This window comes from Archocentrus centrarchus, chromosome 2 (genome assembly GCF_007364275.1).
Source record: "Archocentrus centrarchus isolate MPI-CPG fArcCen1 chromosome 2, fArcCen1, whole genome shotgun sequence".
In the NCBI taxonomy this organism is placed as follows: Eukaryota; Metazoa; Chordata; class Actinopteri; order Cichliformes; family Cichlidae; genus Archocentrus; species Archocentrus centrarchus.
In genome coordinates this window covers 20,676,060-20,700,473 of record NC_044347.1, presented here as the reverse complement: position 1 = coordinate 20,700,473, position 24,414 = coordinate 20,676,060, and the positions used below count along the sequence as shown (strand labels likewise).

The 24,414-nt window shown below is 41.3% G+C and overlaps 1 protein-coding gene across 7 annotated transcripts in view; it reads left to right on the top strand.

Moving 5' to 3' along the window:
• Positions 1–7,158, top strand: part of LOC115794096 (fibroblast growth factor 14-like) — a 69,514-nt gene extending 62,356 nt beyond the window's left edge. For all 7 annotated transcript variants that reach the window (XM_030749391.1, XM_030749427.1, XM_030749418.1 and 4 more), the window contains one exon: positions 7–7,158. In XM_030749391.1, the coding sequence (XP_030605251.1) occupies positions 7–155 (149 nt within the window). In that variant the 3' untranslated portion in view covers positions 156–7,158. The remainder of the gene's footprint in view (positions 1–6) is intronic.
• Positions 7,159–24,414: the final 17,256 nt, after the last annotated feature.

The following is a 24,414-nucleotide window of genomic DNA, read 5'->3' as shown; positions in this document are numbered from 1 at the left end:
CTCTAGTCGCGATGTACAGAGAACCTTCGTTGCATGATGTAGGAGAGGCAGTACCTAAACTGGTCGGGGGCCCGCCATCCAAAAGCACAACCACTGAACCGGTAGTCATGAATGGCGGCAAACCAGTCAACAAACCTGACAAGGAGGAGACATAACCCCGCTCCCTGTTTTAACCTCCCCTGGCTGACAGGAGGCTGGCAGAAGCCACAGACTCGCCCCACTGCTGCGCTCTCAAAAAACAAAACTGCAACAAAAGGTAACAAAACAAACAACAGCTTATTTGGCCGGCAGCGGGACCACAAGTCCAGCCTCACCGGGGCTGTAGAGACCACGCTGCAGTTGATGGCGGGGAAAGGGGAGAGAGAAGACAGTAAAGTCAGGCTGATGTCTGACTGATATTTCTGAACTGGGACAGTGGCATGTCCTCATATGGGAGACAACAGAAATCTGAAAAAAAGAAAAAAAAATGTCGTACTCACCGGTATTTTTCTGTGACAATCTGTAAGAATGAGACCCCACCCCCACCCCCTCCCTTTTCCTTTCCCAGGTTTGCTTGCTTGCCGGTGGCCACAGACACACATACACACAGTGCAGCCTCCCCACAAAATCGACCACTCGGATTCGATCTTTGAGCAAATAAGGAACAGATTAAAAGCATCAGCAAACACCGGGGCGACGAGAACACCTTAAACCAAACACTGATGATTCAGAGGATGCTTAGTCATCGATCAATTAAGATTTGGCACAGGACGTTCTGTACTAAGCGCAAAAGGAAATGTGCTTGGAAATTGCCGAATGCATTACATACAAGGTAAACACGCCGGCTCACCTGTCCCTAATTTTGATCACATCCTTAATAAATAGAGGCTTCTCATTCGAGACCACATAGCTTAAAGCATGTTTGACTTTTCAGTATTCCGTTATTATTTGTTTGTTAGTTATTATTCTGAGCACACAAAGCACTAGTGATTATTGAGCTACACTGTTGTACAGACATAAATAGGATTTGAGTTTCTACCTCTCTGACACCCCGTTTTTTTTTGGTCCCTTTACAAATGCTATAATTTCCACATCGCTGACATACGTGTAGCTCAGGAGAGAAGGAGGTCAGTCGACGAATGAAAGGTTTAGGCATCAAGTTGCTCAAATCAGTGTGTAGCCGAGTATTGAAAGCAGAACGATTTATACAAAGTCCTTGTTTGTAGCAGCACAGAGAGTATTGGAGGCATGCTGGTGTCTAAGCAGCATGGTAGCAGTCAGTGTTTACATAGAGTAGCAGATATATTAGACTGGTCAGATGGCACTCTAAGCCTGGCAGAACTTTTATTTTTATTTTTTCAATTGCCTTCCCAAGTACTTGAAAATAAAGGTAGGTATTAGGGTAATACTGGACAGGGTAACTGATGTTAAAGCCACTGTGTGTAGAACTTGAACATCTCTCACTTGACTACCCCAAGACCAGGTCTTGATCCTGAAGTACTGCCCATAGACAGTATAAAAGATGGATGCAGATTCTGGATCTGAAAAATGAAGCAAATGCATAAGTGCCTTAAAACCTGTATTCTTTTTAATAGCCAGCAGGGGGTGACTCCTCTGGCTGCAAAAGGACTTTTAGTTGTATAGAAATCTATGTGAAAACTGCCCTTGGTTTCTTTGGTCTGTAACCTCTGTAAACACTTTAATGATGACTTCATGGGCTGTAGTTTCTAGTTTAGTTTAGTCCATTTTGTCACTTATGGCCATTTTTAGAGTTAGCAGGATTATTAGTTTCTTTCTCTATCTATCTATCTATCTATCTATCTATCTATCTATCTATCTATCTATCTATCTATCTATCTATCTATCTATCTATCTATCTATCTATCTATCTATCTATCTATCTATCTATCTATCTATCTATCTATCTAGCTATCATCTGTTCTCAATGTTCAGCTTGAGGCTTTAAAACAAGACTTCACTAACAAGTAGGTGACGCAACAATGGCTACATCCATCTTTTATATGCCTTTGGTATTGCCAGGGCTCGCTTGCTTTAGTTGAGGCATTCAAATTCTTTGGAAATTTTGACAAAACACACTGAGAAGTTGGTTCAATGAAATAATTTGCTCAAAACCAAGCATAAACAGTGATACAAAAGTACTATCAGCTAAGTATACTTAAACCTTTAATGGCACTTTTAAGATCTGCTTATCTGCAAGGGTCTGTTTAGGTCCAAGTGGCTGGAATTCAGTCATCAGAGGATGAATCCGAGGCTCTGTGCAGACATCTAAGCACCTTCCTTTTTTGTGATAATACACTACGAGGGCACCAGCTACACAACAGACTCCAAGCAGTATAATTAAGACCATCTACTCATCCATGGTTTCCACAAGCCTTCTTGTGTGAGTTAAAAAGACAAGAAAAACTCTACATTTATAACATTGAGTCAATAAACAGTGACTTAAAGTTATTCTGAACTCACCCAAATAGAAGAGGACTTCAGAGCGGTCCTCTTCAGTGTGCCAATTTTAGTTTCATAACAGATTCTGCCTTTTCCAAGTACGAGGACACAGTCAGTCAGGGTGAAATTATTATTAATTATTATTCAGTTATTATAAAATAAAAACACTTGTTACCATATTAATTCATATTAGTCTGTGTGATGTTTTGAGATTATTACTTCTGTCTCAATGTTCAAGTACCGTTTTAGTTTAGTCCAATATTTTAGTGGTTTTTAAGCCTCAAGAACAACAGGATAAATCTGGGATGTCCTATGATGAATGGGAGGATGGTGTTTGTGAAATACTGGGTTATTTGATCTTGTTGAGGCAACAGTAATTAAATGAATGAAGCTGAAATCAGGCACTAACAATTAAACGTAAAAAGCTTATCATGTAATCTTTGTACTGTAAAATATTTATCTTTAACTAACAGATTCCACATAAATGTTGCGGAATAATGAGTAGAATATTTTCCTCTGAAATGTTTTAACTAATACTAAAAGTGGACCTATTATGCTGATATCAATTTCATATTTCTTTTAACTTTTGGCCTCTGGTAGAGTAGCTTTGCATGAACTACAGTTCTAAATATTGTTTATTTGGAGCCCTTTATTTAATCCAGTTGGCTTACAGGCACACCACCTTCCCTTTAAGCTAACTTTCTTCTGATTGGCTACCCCTTGTACACTGCATCCAGAGCTGTGTGCTTGAGGACCTAGCCTGTCTTTGACATCAAACAGTTCAAAGATATGAAAACAGGTGGAAAAACCAAGTATTTAGAGCAGACTGAAGCCTGAGCTTTTGGCTCATGTATACACCAACTTCTTTATTTTATATGTATAACTGAATATAAGGAAACACATATTAAGTTCCCTTTAAGTTTATTAAAATATGCAGCCTGTGATTAGCTTCCACCTCTCGTTGCAGGTCTGTGTGTCAAAAGTTTGATGTGTGAAGATCCGAGCAAATTGTGTATCAGCTCTGCATAATCAGGCAGGTTGAATGTGATTTTTCTAGTTCTGTTGCTTTTATACACAGTGGCTTTAAATCAGCCTGCGCAATGGCCTTCAAAATCTGCGTAGTTTACTTAAAGGGTAAAACAAAACAAGAAAAAGTAGTTTCTTTAGAACACAATGAAAACCCACTGAAAGCAAATACCACACATCGATTCCAGTGTTGTATAAAGCTGTCATAAAAATCAAAACACTCGAGAACTACAGTACAAGGTAAAAAAAAAAGAAAAAAAAGAAAAGAAAATCAAAGAAATAAAACCAAATAGATTCCCCTGCTTAGCCCTCTCACTGTGACTGTCAACATGGCACCAGTCTGTTCTGGACCCGAATCCTGTTCGGCTCCCAGCCTTACTGTTTACTCATCTTTCTCTGACAGCAACACTAGATGCCAATTAACTCCTCGAGAAGTTACGCTAGTAGTTGGTCACATTGCTGAGGAGATACTGTGATCTCACGCTTCAAATTAGTGTTCGGTGACAGTGAGGCATGCAAATGAATATCTTCTGTGAGGCTCAGGATAGCAGTGCGTCTGCTTTTAATCGATGAAAACAGACACTGTGCATCTCTCTCTCTTGCTTTGAATCCCAATTTTGGGCAGAATACCAACTTTGCATTTTAATCACGTGATTGAACCACTGTCCTATTTGCTGAAGCCGAACGACCTTACTGTAACTACAAAGAGACAAAACGGACTCCCAACACAAATCAAGGCTGCGCGATTAATTCTAAACACCTACATCAAACGAGCGCCAGCCAGCGGCCTCGGCAGCAGGCAGAAACACCGTGCTGGTGTAATGTTGTCTCGCCGCATCGTGCAGAAGATCCGCTCTGCAACTGAAGAGACTGTGAAAACACTAGACAGCTCACAGTGTTTCTAATTTTCAGATTTTTTCCTCACATACACCACATTTTTCTCTCCTTCCCTGATCTCATTAGCTGTCGCCTTCCTGTTCCAGTGTGCGTGGCTGACCGGCGTTACATAAACGTATCCAGTCTATGTGGTTATGCAGGTGTGATTTCTCAGCCCTTAAATGCTGTTTTGAAAGAAAAACATTCAAGGCGACCAATTACTAAAAAAAAAAACAAAACAAACAAACAAAAAAAAAAACAAAGGGGAAAAAAAAACAAATAAGCCAAAAGAAAAGAGAGATACTTTTTTGTCATGTCATGTTTCAAACAATAATCTTGATACTGAAAATCTGCCAAATACATGTGCAGGTTATGAGGGAAAAAAAATGTTGCTAGCTGAATGAGTGCCTCTCATCCCCAGCTGAGAGAGCTGTGAGCTCCAGGGTGGCTGTAGATTTGTGTTAAACCCTCAGCCTTCCAGGAATACGCCAAGGTTTACTGAAGATTTCCCCAATTCTCAAAGTGGTTTGACTCCAGCTCTGTTCTGTCTAATGTCACTTTGGATCCTGTTGATAAGGAAGAAGTCTTTGACTGGTGTTGTGCTCGTCTCACATCGAAAAAAACGTGGCTGTATCATTTACTGACTACTCGTGTCGCACTAGGGGTTACTAGCAAAGAAAAAAAACAAAGTAAAAATATAAACCCTGACAATCAGGTCTGTGAACTCCTCTTTTTATTTCTTAATGTGTCCTGTGTTGCGCGTGTCAAAGAAGAACCTTTTGAAAAAGCCACTTTAATGGCGCTATAGAGGACGATGTTTTTGTACTTAACCATTAGGAGATACAACTGGTAACAAGGCTCCAGGACAGCAGCTGCTTTTCATTGAATTATTGTCAAGCAGCTAATTTGCGCTTCGCTGCTGGCAGAGGGAAAAGATCGACTGAGCGAGGGAACCAAACCTTCCCCTATTCAGAGAGCTTGTTAGGTTAGCAGCAGGGGTCCCATCCTGTGAAAGCAGCTATTAAAGATCTATGGGACATGCTCAAGAATTAATGATGGTCGAGGCCGGCGAAAAATGGCCTGGTTTCCTGGCTACTGACCAAATATAGAGCTTCAATAGTGTTTCCAGACTGGTAATCACAGTTCCTGGTTCAAACAACGAAGGCGCAATTACTGTCAGCTTCCCCCGAGAGATTCCTCTCCGCTGGTGGTTAGCCAGGTACCAAGGCTACAGTCATGAAATATCTAACAGTCGGCTCAGCACAGGAAGAGACTATCTGATTTAATTAGAAGTGAGCAATCACGATAACCCAGGTCATTTTTAATTTCCACATGCCAGTACCACTCATGTTCTCATGGCAGGTACACATGTAGCCATCTTACTTTGTCCTCCGTGAACTGTAGCTCTGAAGAAAAAAATAAATAAATCAGAAGGCGCGAAACAAGACGAGACATAACAGGGCAAAAAAGCTTTTGTGACCTGACCGCTGCAGTGCAGGTGCACTTTAGAGACACAGGAACATGTAATGGCTAGCACTGTACTCCTGATGTAGCCTGTCTCCCTCAGGTTTCTTTTTTTTTTCCTATTCTACTTTATTCCTCTTACAAAAGACTGCCTTATTACATCTGAATCTGAAATGAGACAGTAAACGCGCTCTCCTCCCAGCTGTTTCTTTCTCTGAACGCTCTCATCGCACACATGCAGCAGATAGACACTGCTCATCCTATTTTACTTTTCAATTATCCTTTGATCCTTAATCTTCTGTTCACTGTAACTATGCTAGCTTTTGCTCTCTGCTTGTCCTGTAATCATGCAGCCAGAGAACTTATTCCCATCTCCTGCTTTTCTCTTCCACACACCCCACCCAGCTCCTGGTCCTCCTCCCACTCTCTCTCCGTTTGGACAGTTTCCCCACTTGTTGCATGGTTTTCAAAAGAGGAAAGACCATGGGGGCTAATGCATGTGGTAATGTAGGAAATGTGCTCTCAAAACAATACAAACATTTACAGCGTAGCACCAGTAAAGCATTGCCTCTGGCTCATTTCTGCCGTCTGCACTGGTCATTTATTCATTTAAGCGTTTTGTGTGATCGGTTTGCAGGGACATCAGAGACAACTTACGAAGAAATATTATTTTTTAAAAACATTATCCATCACTGCAGTATCTCTAACATTGTTATGCTAATGCTAGTCTCACATAAAATACTTTAAGCAGAGCATCAATATTTAATTCTGTTGGCTGAGGGAAAGAAATGCTACAATTATGACATGAAAATAAGTGCTTGTTGAATGAGAGCCTTTTGCTTTTAATAGTGATGGTAGATTAGGGATTAGGGTAATGTTTTTGGTAACATTGTTCCTCATCCAAAAGTACAATAATCTTCTTTGACACAAAAATAATAATCAGCAGGTGTAAAAAGTCAAAAATGTGACTCAGAAGGTCTCTTCCATTAGCATGCACGCAGGTTTTCTTCCTCACTCAGTGACTGGCCTGCAGTGTGCGAGTACACTGAAACTGAAGTCTGACTTTAATGGAAAAAAAAACTTTCTTGGCCAGAATATTTCATCTTGGTGTTACCTGGCACCCAGCTGGTGCTGCCTTTTCTTAAGTCACGAAGACAACAGCTTTTCATGCAGTGACTTAAAAAAAAAAAAAAAAAACATATTTTATGAACCAATTAGTGACTAAAACACCCAGGCGTTTTCCTCTGATAGCCTTGAAACAGCTAATAAGAGTGTGTATATAAATTTATGTTTGGATTCAATGTGAGATTTTTTTTTTTTTTTTACTGAGTTGCACAGATTTAACACATAAAAGCAATGCTAAGATGAAGGAGAATAACATAACCACAGCCTGTTGTATCTCCCCAGTGCAAGCCATGCAGGCTATGAGCCAAAAGCAAAGTGTAACTAGTGCTAACTTTAAAGGAGATTCCTCTGTCTGTCAGTAAATGTACAGTTACCTTTACATATATAAATATATATATATATATTATGCAAACAGAGTTTGTCTGCACTGTACAGTTTGTGTCCAATCCATTGTATACACAATGAAAACAATGATATTGAATAAAGGATTTATAGAAAGGAAGCGTGGCTGGACTGATTCATTGATTGGTTTCACATTCTTTGATTGATTTCTCCCTTTCATACAATTGCATTCTTTTGCATTCAAACACCAAACAGGTGGAATGCAACCTGCTCCGTGTGTCATCTGAAATTATAAAAGCCCCTTACAAGTAGGTGAAAATGCAAAAGCCCTCCATCTGACACTGCCCTCCCAGTCGCTCTTGATTTCATCCGCTCAGACCTGAAAACACTGGCTCATTCAAAATACAGTGTTTAATTTTGCGGGATGTGTTGACAAATTAGAAATGCGCGCGGAGATTCGGAGGTGTGGAACCGGTCTGGACGTCAGCATGTGTGAATACTTTTGAGTCATCATCATGAAAGTAAGATGTGGACAAACGCGGGCAGTGAAACATTGCCAAACACCTGCCACCGCCTCGAATCTGTTCTCTGAATTTCATTAAGCAGTGATCAGTAAATGTCAGAAGAAGCAGCTCTAATTTTTCTCCTTTACGCAAGATTGTTTTCAATTTTTGTTGTGAAAAAGAAAGAAGAGAGCAAAAAACATCTAACACAAGAATTAGAATTTGATAGAAACCTATAATTAATTACGGTAAATGACCTCAAACAAATAAAACCCGGAGCCTTGGAGGCTTCCTTGCTTTGCCTGGCTGCCGGTCCAGCCTTGGAGACACACACACACACACACACACACACACACACACACACACACACACACACACACACACACACACACACACACACACACACACACACACACACACACACAGAAATACCATCACTCAGTTTCTACAAAGCAGAGTTTGATGGAAGGACCACTGAAGTGCTCCACTGTCAGGCAGCTAGCTGGAAAGACAGATAGAGACAGACAGATACTGCAGGTTGACAGATATTACACACACACACACCCACACTGCATCACCTGCCTCCTCTAAATGGCGGATGAACTGGCAAATACTGTAATTAAGTGGATGTAATTATAATTTGCATATGTAAATTTAATGTAAATGAAGTGTGCTCTGAAGAAGAGCACAGTGCTTAATTAGCAGGTTAGAACTCCAGCTTTAACTACTGTATAGCCACTAAAAATTTTCTGTACCATCTGTAAAAACGGTCATGTGCACAGTGACATCTAGGCTTTGTTTTGTGGCGAAATCTCTGGCCTCCTGCATAAATTTAGGTTTTAACTTTCATACCGCACTGTGTGATTTATCACTCTGCAGATAAATTCAATTAGACTAGTTTAATATGAGCAAAGCGATAGTAAGATCAGATCTAGCTGCTCATTTGGATTCCTTCCATCTTCGTGTATCTGTGAGCGTGGACCTCAGCACGGAGCGTTTTATCTTGTAAGGACAAGCTATCATATCCTTTTTTTAAAGTTGTTACCTTACTTTGAGGCAGTGTCATCTGCAGTGTGTAAACATCCATCAGAGACACATCTTTCTCTGTCTGCACTGATTGCGGAAGCCGTTAATGACTCCACAGACTCAGATGCTAAAATTCCCAACTTTGGAGCAACAGTAAACATGTTGGTAGACTGGTAGAAAAATAGTGCTTGGTCGCTATAGCTAATTTCCCCTTTCATGACAAATATCCAGGTTTTCTCTTTTTTAATACAGTACTGTGCAAAAGTATTGAGTGAGCCCCCATTTCTTATAAATTAGCAAGATTTTCTTGTCTTCTTCTTCTTCTTTTTAAATTTTTTTTTTTTTAAAGTGGTCTTAAACAATAGTTCTCCAGAATTTCTGGGTGTCGTTCAAATTGTTTCTTTGGACATTGGCTGCTTTTCATTCATTTTCAGTCTAGTCCCTATACCGGGCCATTTTCACAGGAATATCTTTTGGTTGTTAAGCCACTTAACACTGACCCATGAATCATTCATGCATAAAAAAGGCTCCTAACTCAAGGGATGAACCAGCATGTCCACAAAACAATTTGAGGAAACTGGACAAGTGGAGGACAAAAGAAGAATTGTCAGGCCTAAAACAACTCTACAGCTAATCTACAGCAGATGAGCAGAAACTGAAAAATCATGTCCTTAAAAAACAGGAAGAATCCAGCAAAGACCTGCAGAGATGCATCTGGACCTTCAGCTGATCCATCTACTGTTCACTAAAGACTCATCAGAAATGGTCTCAGAGGAAGGGTGGCTGTCGAGAATTCATTCTTAAGGCTCTTAATGGAGAAAGTGCAGTGAGATCTACCATGCAATACCATCTGAAAAGCTTCTGATTGGCAGTGCCCTCATTTTTCAGCATGATGATGATCCCAAACACACTACTAATGCAATAAAACTGTTGACAGACAACAACACAGTGGAACACTATCAGTCATGGATTGGCCTCCCCAGAACCGGGACCTCAAAATTATTGAAGCACTTTGGGATCATGTTGACAGAGAACAGAACAAAAGGCAGAAACATCCAAAGAAGAGCTTTGAATGTCCTTCAAGAAGCCTGGAGAACTGTTCCTGAGACTACTTAAAGAAGTTACAAACTCTGTTTTAATCATATATACTGTATTTCCATATATATTCGTTTCAATAAATTGCTGCAGCTATTTCTCATTTTACTAGTAAAATATAAAGTAATGAGTGGTGGCTCAAGTGTTTTGCACAGTAGTGTATAACTAGTTTAAACTGTATTAATTGTCAAGTATTAAAGGTGTGGTCACTGTGTGTTCCAACTTAATCAGCATGAAACTGGAATAAAAGATACGTAAATTTAAAAAGTTTGCATATTTTTATACACAAAATGAATAGCTGAATGGATGAAATGTGATTGGACCCAATAAATGCATCTCGACTCAACCCCGTGAGATCACGCTGGCCACCAGCTAAACTAAAACTCCATTATTCACAAAGTAAAATGGCAGAGCAGTAATCTCTTATTAAAAAGCAGCCAATTATAGCCAGAAAGCAAAATGGCATTTTGTTATCACATAACACGAAATGTTTCGATTTCCCTTCTTTTTGATTAATTTCATTAAAACAGCATCGAGTTGGGATTTTTTTTTTTTTTTTTTTTTGGTCTCTTATCTGCCTGAAACGCACACGCGCACACACACATGCACGCACCACACACACACACAGATAGTATACTAGAGCAGTGTGTTTGAGGTGGCACTGAGAACTCACTTGAGAGCCTGTTTCTGTCTGCCTCATTATCATCAAAGACAACAGGCACTCCAGCGCACGCACCCTTATGTGCGCGCACGCACACAAAGGCGTGCGTCATAGATGGTTTTCTTTGCAATCATGGCCACTTGAAGCTGCAATGCCCCTCGCTGCTGCCGCCGCCGCTTCTGCTGCCTGTCACGTGAAAACCTTGCATCCCCTAAGCTGTCAACAACTGTGAAACTGAGCAAAGCAGGGCAGCCCGTAGCTTTAACCCACACTGTTTGTTTTCAGTTACCCGCCAATGTTTTGTGGTAGGAATTTCCCAACATCAGAGGCATGTGCGATCCATTAATTTCACTGAAATATGAAGTATGATGTTGCAACATTATGAGGTTTTCACACAACAGTGGCATTATATAATGGCAGTCTGCAGTTTCATTATATCCCCATGGCAACCAGGTGGCTGTCAGTCACTCTGAAAGGTTAAGATCAACCCCCCCCCCTACTCTTTTTATCGCCGTTTGACTGATGTTGCTTTTTTTTTTTTCCCTCCTCAGGCTCTGCTTAGATTATCACAGGATACAAAAACATCCCAGTGAAGCCCAGGATGATGATCATAAAATATAATACATTGTTACTGATGTGCGTTATTATCCAGATTATTCATTATGCTTGAAAAGCCAGTTTGCATTGAAAACAAAAACATACAGATAAAAGTCTTCAGAGTGGCGCTCGTCATACAGTTGCTGCCACTCATTCTTTGCCTCACTTGTTCTTCCTATTTCATTCCCTTTTTTCCTCCCCATCTTTCTTCTCCTTCACAGTCAGTGGTCCTCTGTCTCTCTTCTTCTTCATAAAAAGAAAAGGAAAAAAAATGTTGGGGAAGAATGAGAAAGAGGAGAGGATGGAATAATTCATCTCTCAGGTGATAAGTGACATTTGATGGACACACACACATGCATGCACACGCACGCACACACACACACACACACACATAGGCAAGGGCAGGGTAGCATCCAGCCAAGCAAGCATGCTGTCTGAATACTGATCAGCCAATCAGAGCCCATTTCTGCCCGGCACCAGAGATACTTGTTGGCCACCATGGCAACCTAGAAAGCATCATAGCTGAGTGGGAAAGAAGATAAGTGCCACTGTGTGTGTGTGTGTGTGTGTGTGTGTGTGTGTGTGTGTGTGTGTGTGTGTGTGTGTGTACTAATGTTGGATTAAGAGTAAAAAACCTGACAATACCTAATGTTAAAGTGATCACTTCTACATTCTTTGCTCTGAAGATTATTCATACTTTGAAGTTGGTTGGGGATGCGAACATCATGTCTTCTTTATTTCTTATGAATTGCTGCTTATTGCCTGTAATTGCTTTGACAGTACTATAATTATACATTAAAATCAAAGCTCCATTCATTTTTCCCCCCTCCAAATTATATTGGTACTGAGAAAGGTGTAGTTAACAATGACACAACTGCAGAGACACTCGTCACCCAACTCTACTGTTTCCCATTTAGCATCTTTCAGCTCATTGTTTTGGTTTCACTGTCTGCACCTTTAATGTTGTCACATGACATATAGCGTGTTCTTCAGCACAGGACGCAGCTTGCGTTTGTGTGTGTGTGTGCACGTGTGTGTACTGACACTGTCTTTTGAGAGCTATGCTCCATTTAGTAGCGAAAAGGCAAAGTCATTTTTATTCTGACATTGGTCTGTGTTAAAAGACGGCATCAAAAACTGCTGTTTTGTCAAATCCACTGGTGTCTCTCGCAAGTAAAGGACCTTTGCCGTCACATTTAAACGCTGTGCGGAAGGGAGCATATTTTACTTCATGCATAATCTTGGTCTAAACATAACCAATTAGCAGTGAATGACTCCCCCAACCTCCTCCTCCCTCTATTTAGAGCACAGTTATCTATCAGCATCAAACATTACCGTGACCGGTGCACCAAAGGGCACCTTGCGCCTGTCTGTGCAACACAAGGGACCTCAGAATGGCAGTATTTGACGCCCTGGGATGAGAATGTGTTTTTATACAATTTTAAAAGAAGACAGACGACAGGGCGTCAATGTGTTTTCAGCTCACTTTCTCCCAGAGGCGTGCGTGACAGCTCGGTGCTGGAAGCTTTCAGTTTGTGCTCCTGAATATTTGGTTTTACTGCCTTTAAAAACCATGTTCGACATCCTCAATCTACTGAGACCTATTTAATTATTCCATTGAATTCAAAACCTAAAAAATTATTTGAAGCATAATGAAGTCATTTTTGGCAATGCTGCTGCAGTTTTCTTAAACCACTTAAACTAACTTAAAACTTAAAGCAGTAAGCACGCTGCAGAACCAAAAGAACCAGATGAGCGTGTTGGTGCCGTTGGTGGTTTTAGTCTGGACCGAGGTCACACTTTGATGACTGTGAAACATTTCATTATCTGAGAGGCTCTGAAAGAGAGAAAAGAGAACAAAATTAAAGACAGGCAGAGCCTTTGTCTCGCTTCTTCTGCAATATTGTTCTCAACTGTCATGCAAATGAGGAGCAGTGGACTGAGGAAAACAGGGGGGAAATGGACGGAACAGAGGCGGATAGTTATTGAAATTTATTATTCCATATGAAAGCAAACAGAAAGGAGCGCACTTTTAAATCATGTGCTTCTTTGTGCACCATCAGAAGGTAGATGTGACCCCGAAATGAGCAACATGTATCCACGCTTCCCTGCAACATACATGTATCACATAATGCAATATGTACTGCACTATGTACTGCATCATGCAATTTACTGCACATTTTACTCCAATGAGCGCAATTAAAATGTGGCATTTCCTTTATATGTCCCCAGTATTTTTTGTACATGCAGAGATTATTATAGCACAGAACTGCTTCATGCACAAACAGTCTTATTTACCCATCCAATCCCCAAGATTTAGGTTTCTCTGCACCACCCCATCCATGCTGGCAGAAACACTCTCTCACACAGCAGTGAGTCACAGGGAGGTTTTCACAGTAATCACGTCCACTTCAAGCCAACGTGTCACTTATCATCTCTGTTGTGCTGCGTCGTGTTCAGCTTTGACCACCAAACACTGCTCAGTATTGCACAGCCAAACAGACAAACCACAAGTATATTTATCCTCACCGTTCAGGGGTATGAACCAGCACACGATCTCGGGATCGACTCGGTCGTGAACTGTATCCACTTTCAAAGGATCAGCTGTAAGCCAGGTGGAAATTTGGAGGATTACAGAGTAGTATAGAAGAGTTGTGGAATGTTATCCCTGCTTTAACCCTAAGTTGTAATATCCTTGGATTAACATTTAACAAGTGTTTCCTTGAACCTTTTGGATTAGCCACAAAGCCTCAGGAGCAGTCCTTACTACACAAAAGGCAGCATGTATATAAAAAAAAATGCTTAAATTTACCTGAAAAGGACCTCCAATTATGTTTTTCTTTTCTCAGACGACTGCTTTTTAGGTCTAATGTGAACCAAATCTCCCACTACATACAAAGCGCCAGCACCCAGCTGGATTTACTATATTTATCCACAATAGCACACAAAGGCATTGACAGGATGAAGGTACTTCACTGATTTATTTTTTAAGAGGAAGACTGTACTAACGTCAAATACATAACTTCAAAGGGATTCAGAGAGACATCTGCATTGTGTTAAAAAAGAAAAGAAAATAAGATATTCATCTAGCTTTCCAGTTTAAGTCAGAATTGCCTTACACATACGTTTTTTCCTAATGGCCAGCAGGGGGCGACTTAAAAAAAGTCTGATTGTAAAGAAGTCTATGGGAAAACTCCCCTACTTATCACTTGATTTATCACCTCAGTAAATGTTTTCCAAATTGTTTTAAGGTCTCAGTTGCTAGCTTCAAGTCTCACTTAATATAATATGATGCTTATTTTGCAAACTGTGCTCACATTTAGAGGGGGGGGGTTGTTGGTATGTTGTTTCATTGTTTCAGGTACAAGTGGGACAATAACATACAATGCAGGAAGGCCAGCTAGAATTTAAGCTCCAAGGTGCATAATATACAGTCATGTGGAAAAGTGAGAGCACCCTCGTTTAGTCCTAAGGTTTTATATATCAGAACATAATGAAAAATCATCTAGGCTTTAGAAGGCCTTAAGATTATTTAAGTACAACTACAGATCAACAGCAACACATTACAAAATACTCAATGGCATTATTTATTTAACAAAAATCTAAGCCAAAATGCAGAAGCAGTCCTGTTAAAAACTAAGTGCACCCCATGATTCAGTAGCTTGTATAATTGTTTTCTGTATGACTTCATCAGTGTCCCACATTGTAGTGGAGGAATTTTGGTCCACTCTCCTTTGCAGTGTTGCTTCAGTTCATTAAGGTTTCTGGGTATTTGTTTATGCAGAGCTCTCTTAAGATCCCTCTTCGGCATTTTAGTCAGGTTGAGGTCTGGACTTTGGGTCATAGCAGCACCTTGATTCTTTACTTTTTCAGTAGATTTGTAGATTTGCTCCTGTGCTTGGGATCATTGTCCTGTTGCATGATCCAATTTGGGGAAAGCTTTAGCTGTCAGACACATTTCACTCTAGAATACTTTGGTATACAGAGGTCAGCTCAATGACTGCACGGTGCTCAAGTCCTGTGGCTGCAAAACAGGTTTTTGTGCTGATGTGCTGCTTGTTGTTTTCCAAATGTGCTTTGCATTACTGTAAAACATCTCCATTTTGGTCTCGTCTGTCCAAAGGTCATTGTTCCAGAAACATGCTAACTGAGGCCCATAGAGTCTGAGATGAAGGGAGATTTTGCAGTTTCTCTGAGCATTGCACGGTCTGACCTTTGGAACAGTCTTATAACCCTTTCCGGACATTCCTGGACTGATGTCTGTCCTCCTTGGTATTGTGTTAACACACACCTGAATGCTCCAGACCTGCAAACTGCCGATCCCAACCTTTTATTGCACAAGCAATAGGAAAACTGGGGAAAATATTCCTTTAAACTCCTAAATTGTGGGAGCACCAGCTTTATGTTTGGATTTGTGCGAGCTGTGTTATTAGACAGACGGATGGGGGGAGAATAGTGAAAAGCAGGAGTGGATTATTACGAGATTTTGAAGGGCACCTCGGCAGGTTTAATATTGAAGTTAGAAAGAAGCCTTCAATATCAGAATTCATAAATACTGCATTTCATTTCACTGTGATTTCCCCGGCTGGCTCTCATCAGACAAACACACACCAATATCCTATTATAATTTGAGATATTCAAATCTTTTATTATTGAGCTGCATCATCAGCTTCTAACTTGCTAATAAGATGCTCAAACAAATTCTGGTTGGAGTGCTTGGCTTTGTAAAGTCTTTAGCGAACCTCAGTGAGGCCCTGCTTCATTTAAAACATCTGGATTGTGCGTGACTGATCCACTGCTTTCATTTGCATTTCTTTCCTGGACTTTATGAATATTCCATACGGGTTATACAGCCAGAGGAATCCTCATTTTGGAAAGATAGTGATATAGAAAGCAGAAGTGAAAACAGAACTAAGACCTCATTAAAAATATAATTGACCTCTATAATAATTCAAATTACAGAAACATACACCCGACAGCATGTTCCCTCCCTGTCTTCACACAAACGTGGAGTGGATTTAATTTTTTTTTCTTTTTTTTCCAAAACATAATTTTTGGTTGGGGGCACACAAAGTGAAAACAAAGGCAGCTCTACATATTTCCACCAATGTTTTTGCTTATTTATCTCTTTTTAATTCATTTAAGAATAAAATTAATTTACTCTATCTATGGGCGGATGGTGTTTTTCCCATTAGTGAGTGCTAATAGAATTGCAGCACCTCATGTTAATAATCATTTAGCAAACAATAACTCATGGATGCATGCGTCACATGTTGCACTGGGAGATAAGAGATGTTACGAGTGTTGTTTTCCACATGAAATGTCCTGCATTCAAGGTGTACAACAGAACAGGATGAGACGAGCGTTCCCACTTCCTTTGTGGCTCAAATGAGGAGTGCATGAATCTGTTACAGTGGAACAAATGAGAAACTGTGCCGGGTCCCGAGGAAGGCTCAGACATGTAGGTAGGCTCCTTATAGTCCGCTGACATCCTGAGCACTTTTCACAGTGCTGTCACAAGAACAGCGGACAGTACCCCGTAATGAGTGCAGCAATTTACAGTTTCTCGAGGCTGAATTGGTTTTGCTCCGCTGTGGACCCATCACTGCGTGAAAGGAAGAGAAGAGCAAGATAGTGCCAGGTGAAAAAGAACCAACAGGTAACTCAGCGTGTTGGTTCATTCACAAAACAGCTCTGCTATAGCAGGTAGGAGCCATATCGAGCGCTTTTTATCCCCGCATTTTTAGAGGGAGGGCTTTGAAGTCACAGCTCCATGGTTTGAGGGAAAGAGGGAGGGGGAGAGAGAGGGGGAGGGAGAGAGGGGGGAGCACTTCCTTTGGAGATTTCTGAGAATAGGCCCGCTTTATTTCTGTCTGCCTCTTTACAGGTACGGAAGAGGAAAAATGGACTGGAGCAGGGAGAGAAGAGAGTCAGCCAGACAGAGAGATCAATGCCTGACTGCAGCACAAACAGCAAAGAAAAATAAAGTGTTTTTCCTTTGCTGGTAGGCAGCAGTAGGTGCGCGGGCTTGGTGACCTTGGCAACTGGCAGTGGAGCACAACGTCTGATCGGTGTGCGAGCACGCGAGAGTGTGTCACGGGCAGGGAGGTCAAATATTTTCAAACGGCGAATCAATATATTTTTTACTTACAGATGCACAATGATATATTTTCAGAATAAAAGCTGCTTTGTCCTCCCTTTGAGCAGCTACTACAGCCACACAATAGGAAAAGCCTTTTAGCCTGATGAGTCAGACAGTTCTGTCAGTTGATGATAATGTGAGACACACTGAACCTTGCAGCAATTTCACCCGTGGGTGCAGCTGCCACTCAGTCATTTCAGCCGTTCGCAGCAGGTAATTGTCCAGGTGTGTGCCGGCAGCTGTTACAGCAATTACTTTAAATTGCAAGTGGGGCTGGGTGGGGGGTTTGGGAGAAGGAGGGCAAAGAACTAAACTTTGTTAACCTGCTCTGGTTGACATTTTTCTAACCTCTCACTCAGGCTGTTGTCAAAACCATGAGATAATTTAGGCCTTGAAGTGAGAGGTAATAAATTAACAGGTGCATTGATCGTATTTTGTCTTGAAAACTGCCGAGACCACAGCGCAAGACAAATCACTGCCTCTTCAAGAGATAACACACAAAGCCATTCCAGAGACAGTCAGCAGCATTTATCGGTCTGTGTGTCGGACTGTATTGCAAGAATATCGACTTATCATCACTGCAATACTTTTAGATGACGGACTGCTGTTACTCTCATAATTACGTCAATCTGGGAATACAGACTGGCCCCATAATTGATTTTACAACCTTTTTAAGATGGCAACACATATTTAAAATTGGGAAGATCTCTGCAGTAAGTCTGTACTTGATGCAGAAAGAATGGGAGGAACAGTTTGGGGCTAATATTTCATTGCAGTCACAGTGTTGCCATGTCTGGATCAAAAACAAGTTTGTTGTTCATAAGTGATTTATATTAAATGTAAGTGCTACACTCCCATCCATCCATTTTCTTAAATGCTAGGCTGGAGCCTATCCAAAACAGCAGCTTGATTGCTTGGAAAGTGGAGAGTTTAAACATAATTTTGTGTTGAATAATTGTGTAAAAGTGAAAAAAAAAAGATTCAGACATTTTTATGTAAGTAAAAGTTATAACCCTGCTGAAGTAGCTTAGTTGTGCAATAATTAGTTGTGTGATTAAAATATATTTGAAATATCTAAAGGAAACATACTCATCATGTAGACTGGCACTATTTAGAATCATAGACGTTATAATATTATATCAGAATTATTGACCCATTGATGGGTATGTGTGTCGCTTTAATGATGCATCGGTCGATAGTTTCAATTACTTGTGTATGAGCTATAATGAGGAAATTAATCTGCAAAATAATAAGTAACCAAATCTTTAAAATAGATGGAATGGATAATATTTCAACAAAAATATAGTGGAGTAAAAGCAGAAAGTAGCAAACACTGAAACACTTACATAATGTACAAATACATTAAAACTGGACTTCGGCAAAGTACTTCTGTAAATGTACTCGGTTACATTCCTGCAGGTCCTATCCATGCTCTCATCCAATAGTGTTGGAGCACTGTATAATTAACGGTACTTTAGTCCAGTGGCAGACACACAGATACACCCCTGAGCCTGTCCCAGAACTGCCTGCATACTCTCGTCACATGAGGCTGGGCATTGTTGTGCACCAGGAGGAACCCAGAACCCACTGCACCAGCGTAGAGTCTGAAAGTGGGTACAAGGATTTCATCCTGATACCTAATGACAGTCAGGGTGCCGTTGTCTAGCCTGTAGAGGTCTGTGTGTCCTTCCAGGGATTTGCCTCCCCGGACCATCACTGACCAACCACCAAAGCAGTCATACTGAACAATGTTACAGGCAGCTTAACATTCTCCACTGCTTCGCCAGACCCGTTCATGTCTGTCACATGTGTTCAGGGTGAACCTGCTCTCATCTGTAAAAAGCACAGCGCACCAGTGGTGAACCTGCCAATTCTGGTATTCTATGGCAAATTCCAATCAGGCTCCACGGTGCCAGGCTGTGAGCACAGGGGACGTCGGGCCTTCAGGCCACCCTCGTGAAGTCTGTTTCTGATTGTTTGGTTAGAGACATTCACACCAGTGGTCTGTTGGAGATCATTTTGTAGCTCTGGCAGTGCTCATCCTGTTCCTCCCTCCACAAAGGACCTTCTACGGCCCTGTCCAGCTCTCCTAGAGTAACTGTCTCCTGGAATCTCCTCCATGCTCTTGAGACTGTGCTGGGAGACAAAGCAAACCTTCTGGCAATGGCACGTATTGATGTGCCATCCTGGAGGAGTCGGACTACCTGTGCAACCTCTGTAGGGTCCAGGAATCACCTCATCCAATAAAACAGTCAGAAAAGATGAGGAGTAAAAAAATGTCTGTAAAACCATTCCTGTTTTGGGGGTTGTGCCACTGGGCAACAATGAGTGCACCTGTTGTTAATTTCATTACCACCAAAGCAGCTGAAACTGATTAACAACCCCTTCTGATACTTACCTGACCAGATCAATATCCCAGAAGTTTGATTGACTTGATGCTGCACTCTGATTAAAAAGTGTTCCTTTCGTTATTTTTTGAGCAGTGTATTTTAGGACATGCTCGCTTTCAGCTTAGACGGGAATGTCAGTGTCGTGCTGGAATGTGAAAACTGGCATGCAGACAACATGGTTTAGTAATTAAGATCACCATTGTAGCTTCTAACATTGCTCCATATGCTAATTAGCATTAAACACAAAGTACAGCTGGGGTGATGTAATTCATGTCTTCAACCATAAACCAAAGTTCTTGACGATTCTAGACCACCTCCTCGGAGAAATCAGAGTGGGTTTTGGATCTAACCAGCATCTGTTTGACTGAGAGCGTCGACATTAATGTTTTGATTTAGTGTCTTTGTGCCCCAGGAGAGTAATGCACAGAGAGTTTCCCCTCATTTTCCACTGCTCGATAATTAGCAGCTGCTGTACAAACTAGACGTGTTAAATATTTTCTGAGCAAACTAATTATTAACCAAACAAATTCACGTGCGTATTCCTGGGATGCCAAGCCAAAGAATGCTTATTTCTCAAAATGACCTTTACACGTGCATCATGTGTTCACAGATGTATCATCTATGTATAGCCCTCGGACCGAACAGCAGAGGAACTATGATGGCATACTGTCTTTTGTTCCCACTGCCTAAAATATGCAACAGATAGACAAAACAAATCCACCCTTTTCCTCCCACATCCCTCTGTCTGTCGATCTGGCTCTCCCTCTGTTTTTGCTGTCTGTCAGCCGAGGAGACGGTGGCATTTCCAAGTCTGCAGACAGCTTCTCCCATCAGGCCTCATGACTGACGCTGGAACTCTTGTGCATGCGCATGAATACAAGTGCGCTAATAAACGATTCTTTGCTCGTACTTTAATGTGTCCATCAATCCATTTGACCATCGTAGCTGAATAAATAACTTTAAAGCAGCCGCAGCTTGCTCTGCACAAATGTCACACCCAGTAACTGAAATCACACTGGCTTAATGGGTGGTGGTGTCAATCAGCTGTTTGTCCATCCAGCACTTTGTTCCGCTGTAATAAATCTCAACAGCCCTTCTTTTTTCTTTTTTTTTTTTTTACCAGATGCCATGAACGTTGGTATACAGTATCAGAGTTCCACTAAATTTACAGCAGATATTCAGTGAATATTGTGCAACCTACTGAGACTAATGTCTACAGAAAGAAATCGACTTTTCAGAGGCAATTCTTATTTTCCTGCCGTCACCCTCTGCCTCCGCTGTCTCCGTGACCTTTTTGAAGGTGTCGCACCTGGAGAGTTCACGAGATGATTTGCCTCGCGCACTTTACTCCAGAATATTTGAACATTGGAACTGCGTCATTCCCGCATGAGGCACGTGCACAACACAGGCAGGCAGGAAGCGGCAGTGAAAATGTCACAAGGGGCTTTTTCCAGGGTAAGAAGGTTTGAAAGGAACAACCCAAAGATCTTTTGTGATTTTTTTTCCCTTTTTTTTATTTTTTAAAAATTGCCATCAAGTGCAACGAGACAGTCCAATCATTCATGTCCTCCATTTCACAGGCACAGTTTAGATGCAACTGAATCCAAAGTCGGTCCATGGATTCTGGCATTTTTGTAATGTCCATGTATGGCTTCAGCTCTATATTTAAGCAGCATTTAATTTAATTTTGTGTATTTTAGCAACATTTTTAATCATGGTCTCCTACCACACCACAGCTGCATAGAGTCCTATGTTATTAATTAAATACTGATTACTAATCTATAACCCTGCATCTTCATATGGGGACATTCCATTTAGGCTTCTCTGCACTTTAAATTTCATTATGCTCAATAAAGTGTTTTATATTTTGTTAAACAATGGTGACTTCATTGTGTTATGCTTTAAAATAAACCCACTGTCCCCATATGAAGACATACTTCCATCCATCCATCCATCCGTTCTCTTCCGCTTATCCTGTTCAGGGTTGTGGGGGGGCTGGAGCCTAACAGCTGTCAGAGGGCGAGAGGCAGGGTACACCATTTACAGGTCGCCAGCCTGTCGCAGGGCTAAGACAGAGAGACAGACAACCATTCACACCTATGGGCAATTTACAATCACCAATTAACCCAACCCCAGTAACTGCATGTCTTTGGACTGTGGGAGGAAACCGGAGTACCCAGAGAAAACCCACGCAAACCGGGCAGAACATGCAAACTCCACACAGAAAGGCCCGGGCCAAGGTGGATTTGAAGCCAGACCTTCTAGTTGGGACTAAAAATGCATCCCAAACAAGAGCTTGGAGCTCAGAAGGTTAATGTGGAACTTTAAATGTCTAAAAATCAGCAGCAATCAGACAGCAGGTTGACATCCGACGTCTCATCTGTGTACAGTATAACACAGGCACACCTTCAACTGTACATTCACTGTTCCCAAGGAAATGTCTGAGCTTCCTCTTCCCTGTGCTTTCACTTTTTTTTTTTAACAGAAGCAGTAGGAAGACAGAAATTTGAGCTTAAAAGCTGCAGCTTTTTTTTTTTTTTTTTTAAAGCTCACATCAGTGTGAGAGTGAGAGGAATCTGTTACAGCTTTCCGCAGTGGGGCAAACTGTTTTCAATATTGTAACAAATTTTTTATAAGGAGACGAAAACTAAGAAATTATTCAAATTCTACGAAAGCCACTTGCCAGATCTGAACCTAAGATACTCTATATGGATAAAGTACTGGACCACCCACACATTACATCTATAGGAGCTGCTCAGCCATGGAAACCCATTCCATGAAGCTCCCAGCGCACAGTTTTTGTGCTGATGTTAATGCCAGAGGAGGTATGGAGCTCTGCAGGTACTCGGTCAGCAGAGCGTTGGCATCTTTAAGCGCTATGCCCCCCCTTTGTGCCACTTTGTTGCCGAGTTGCTGCGGTTCCTAAACTCTTCCACTTTGCAGTAACGCCACTTACAGCTGATCGTGGAATACTGTACATAAGAGGAAGAAATTTCACAAACTGACTTGTTGCGACTGTGGCATCGTGTTACAGCACCGCACTTGAATTCAGTGAACGCTTAGGAACGACCCATTGTTCCACCAATGTTTGAAAACACTTGGATTAAAAGATTACAAGGTGTTGCCTGGTAGTCTTGTCCATATAGTTTTATCACAGATGAGGTTCATTGCTACCTGAGTGATGATATTTATTCTAAAAATGTCAGAAGAATACAGCAGCACCCTTATTCTGTGTTTATTACAGACTAACCATGTGCAACTGTAAGACCCTTTAATTCACTGTAGCCTGGTAGGAGCAGTACACTGCAGCCATGAGTATAACTAGACAGCTCCCAGCCAAGACTGCATTGTCACGGCTCTCTTCATCCCGTTGACAGGCAGCTCTGCTGTCCTGTGGACACTGAGGAGCTACAGCACCATCCGCAACTGAGAATCATTTGATCGGAGGGTGATGGCAACTCAGCTGGAACTGTCGACATGTTGTCTGCCCCACGTGTTGAATATTCCTCCTCCCCCTTGTCTGAATGGTTGGCCGCCCACGGAGGTGGCCTGATTCTGAGTGCTGACTTTTTTCCACATAAAAGCAGAAGGTGAGGAGGCAGACATCATCAGAAATGACAAGTTGAAAGGACTGTTTCAGAAGCAGGAGACACAATCCTCGTCTTCATGTTTTCCACCTGAATCTACTGACCTCTCTGTCGTTAAATCAACACAGCACATTTGGACTAAGTATCAAAGGAACCAAACAAGGTTTTGCTGCTTTTTTCCAAGTGAAAGAGACATGGCTGAGACAGCCGAGACAACGGCTTACTCAAAGAAGCCAGGAGTGCCGGTGATGGTGCGGGTGTGAGACTTGCTTAAAATTCAAAATAAGAAACTACAGAGCAAAGCTGTCAAGAAGTAGGTGTGTGCAGCAGAAGGGTAATGCAAGAGAGAAGGAGTAAAAAAGAAAGTAACCCTGCTGCAACACGAAGAAATCCAGCTGAGCTGAAGTAAGCTCACCTGCCCGAGTGTTTGAAGGTAGAAAGCTGGTGAGATGAGACGGAGAAGAAGCGCGTAAGACAGGGCAAACATGGATTAACATGTGCAGGTGAAGGGCTTCTTTAATACCCGAGCCTCTCTTTACGAGTTATCTCCCGAGCCTTCCTCGTTCCAGTCTGAAGTTTTGTTTCGACCTTTCATGTTTAGTTTTCTGAATCTCACAGTGTCCTCTGATCCGATTCTCTCCCAACAATTTAAGCTGTCAGCAACTGGAAAACTAAGATGAAATCATTCCCTTTCTAATGTCCCTTTATGTGTTGTCTTTAGTGTTGTGTTTAGCATTTTTTCCCCCCTTTTGAGGAACTGAAGAAATGTGCACCTTTTCTAGTGAGACTTCAAAGAAACGAGGGAAACGCTGCATACTCAGAGCAACTCCGCTGCAATCTTTTGTGCTTCAACACGCTCCCACCTGACTGACACTGACAGTGTCTGCAACAGTATATATAGTTTTTGACACACATCAAAATTGCTTCAGTTACATTTGAAAATATTTTGTTTTAGACCAATGAACCTCTAAATAAAAGGTAAATATCAGGATGTCCATCTGTCCAAGAAGTGGATGTGCGGTGTGCATTATCTGTCCTGGATTTGAAATGCTTAATAAAACTTGTATCATTCAAAACATTTGTATAGTAGCTGATTTTTGTTACTCTTGTGAAGCTCTTAGATGTTTTTTTTTCTTTATTA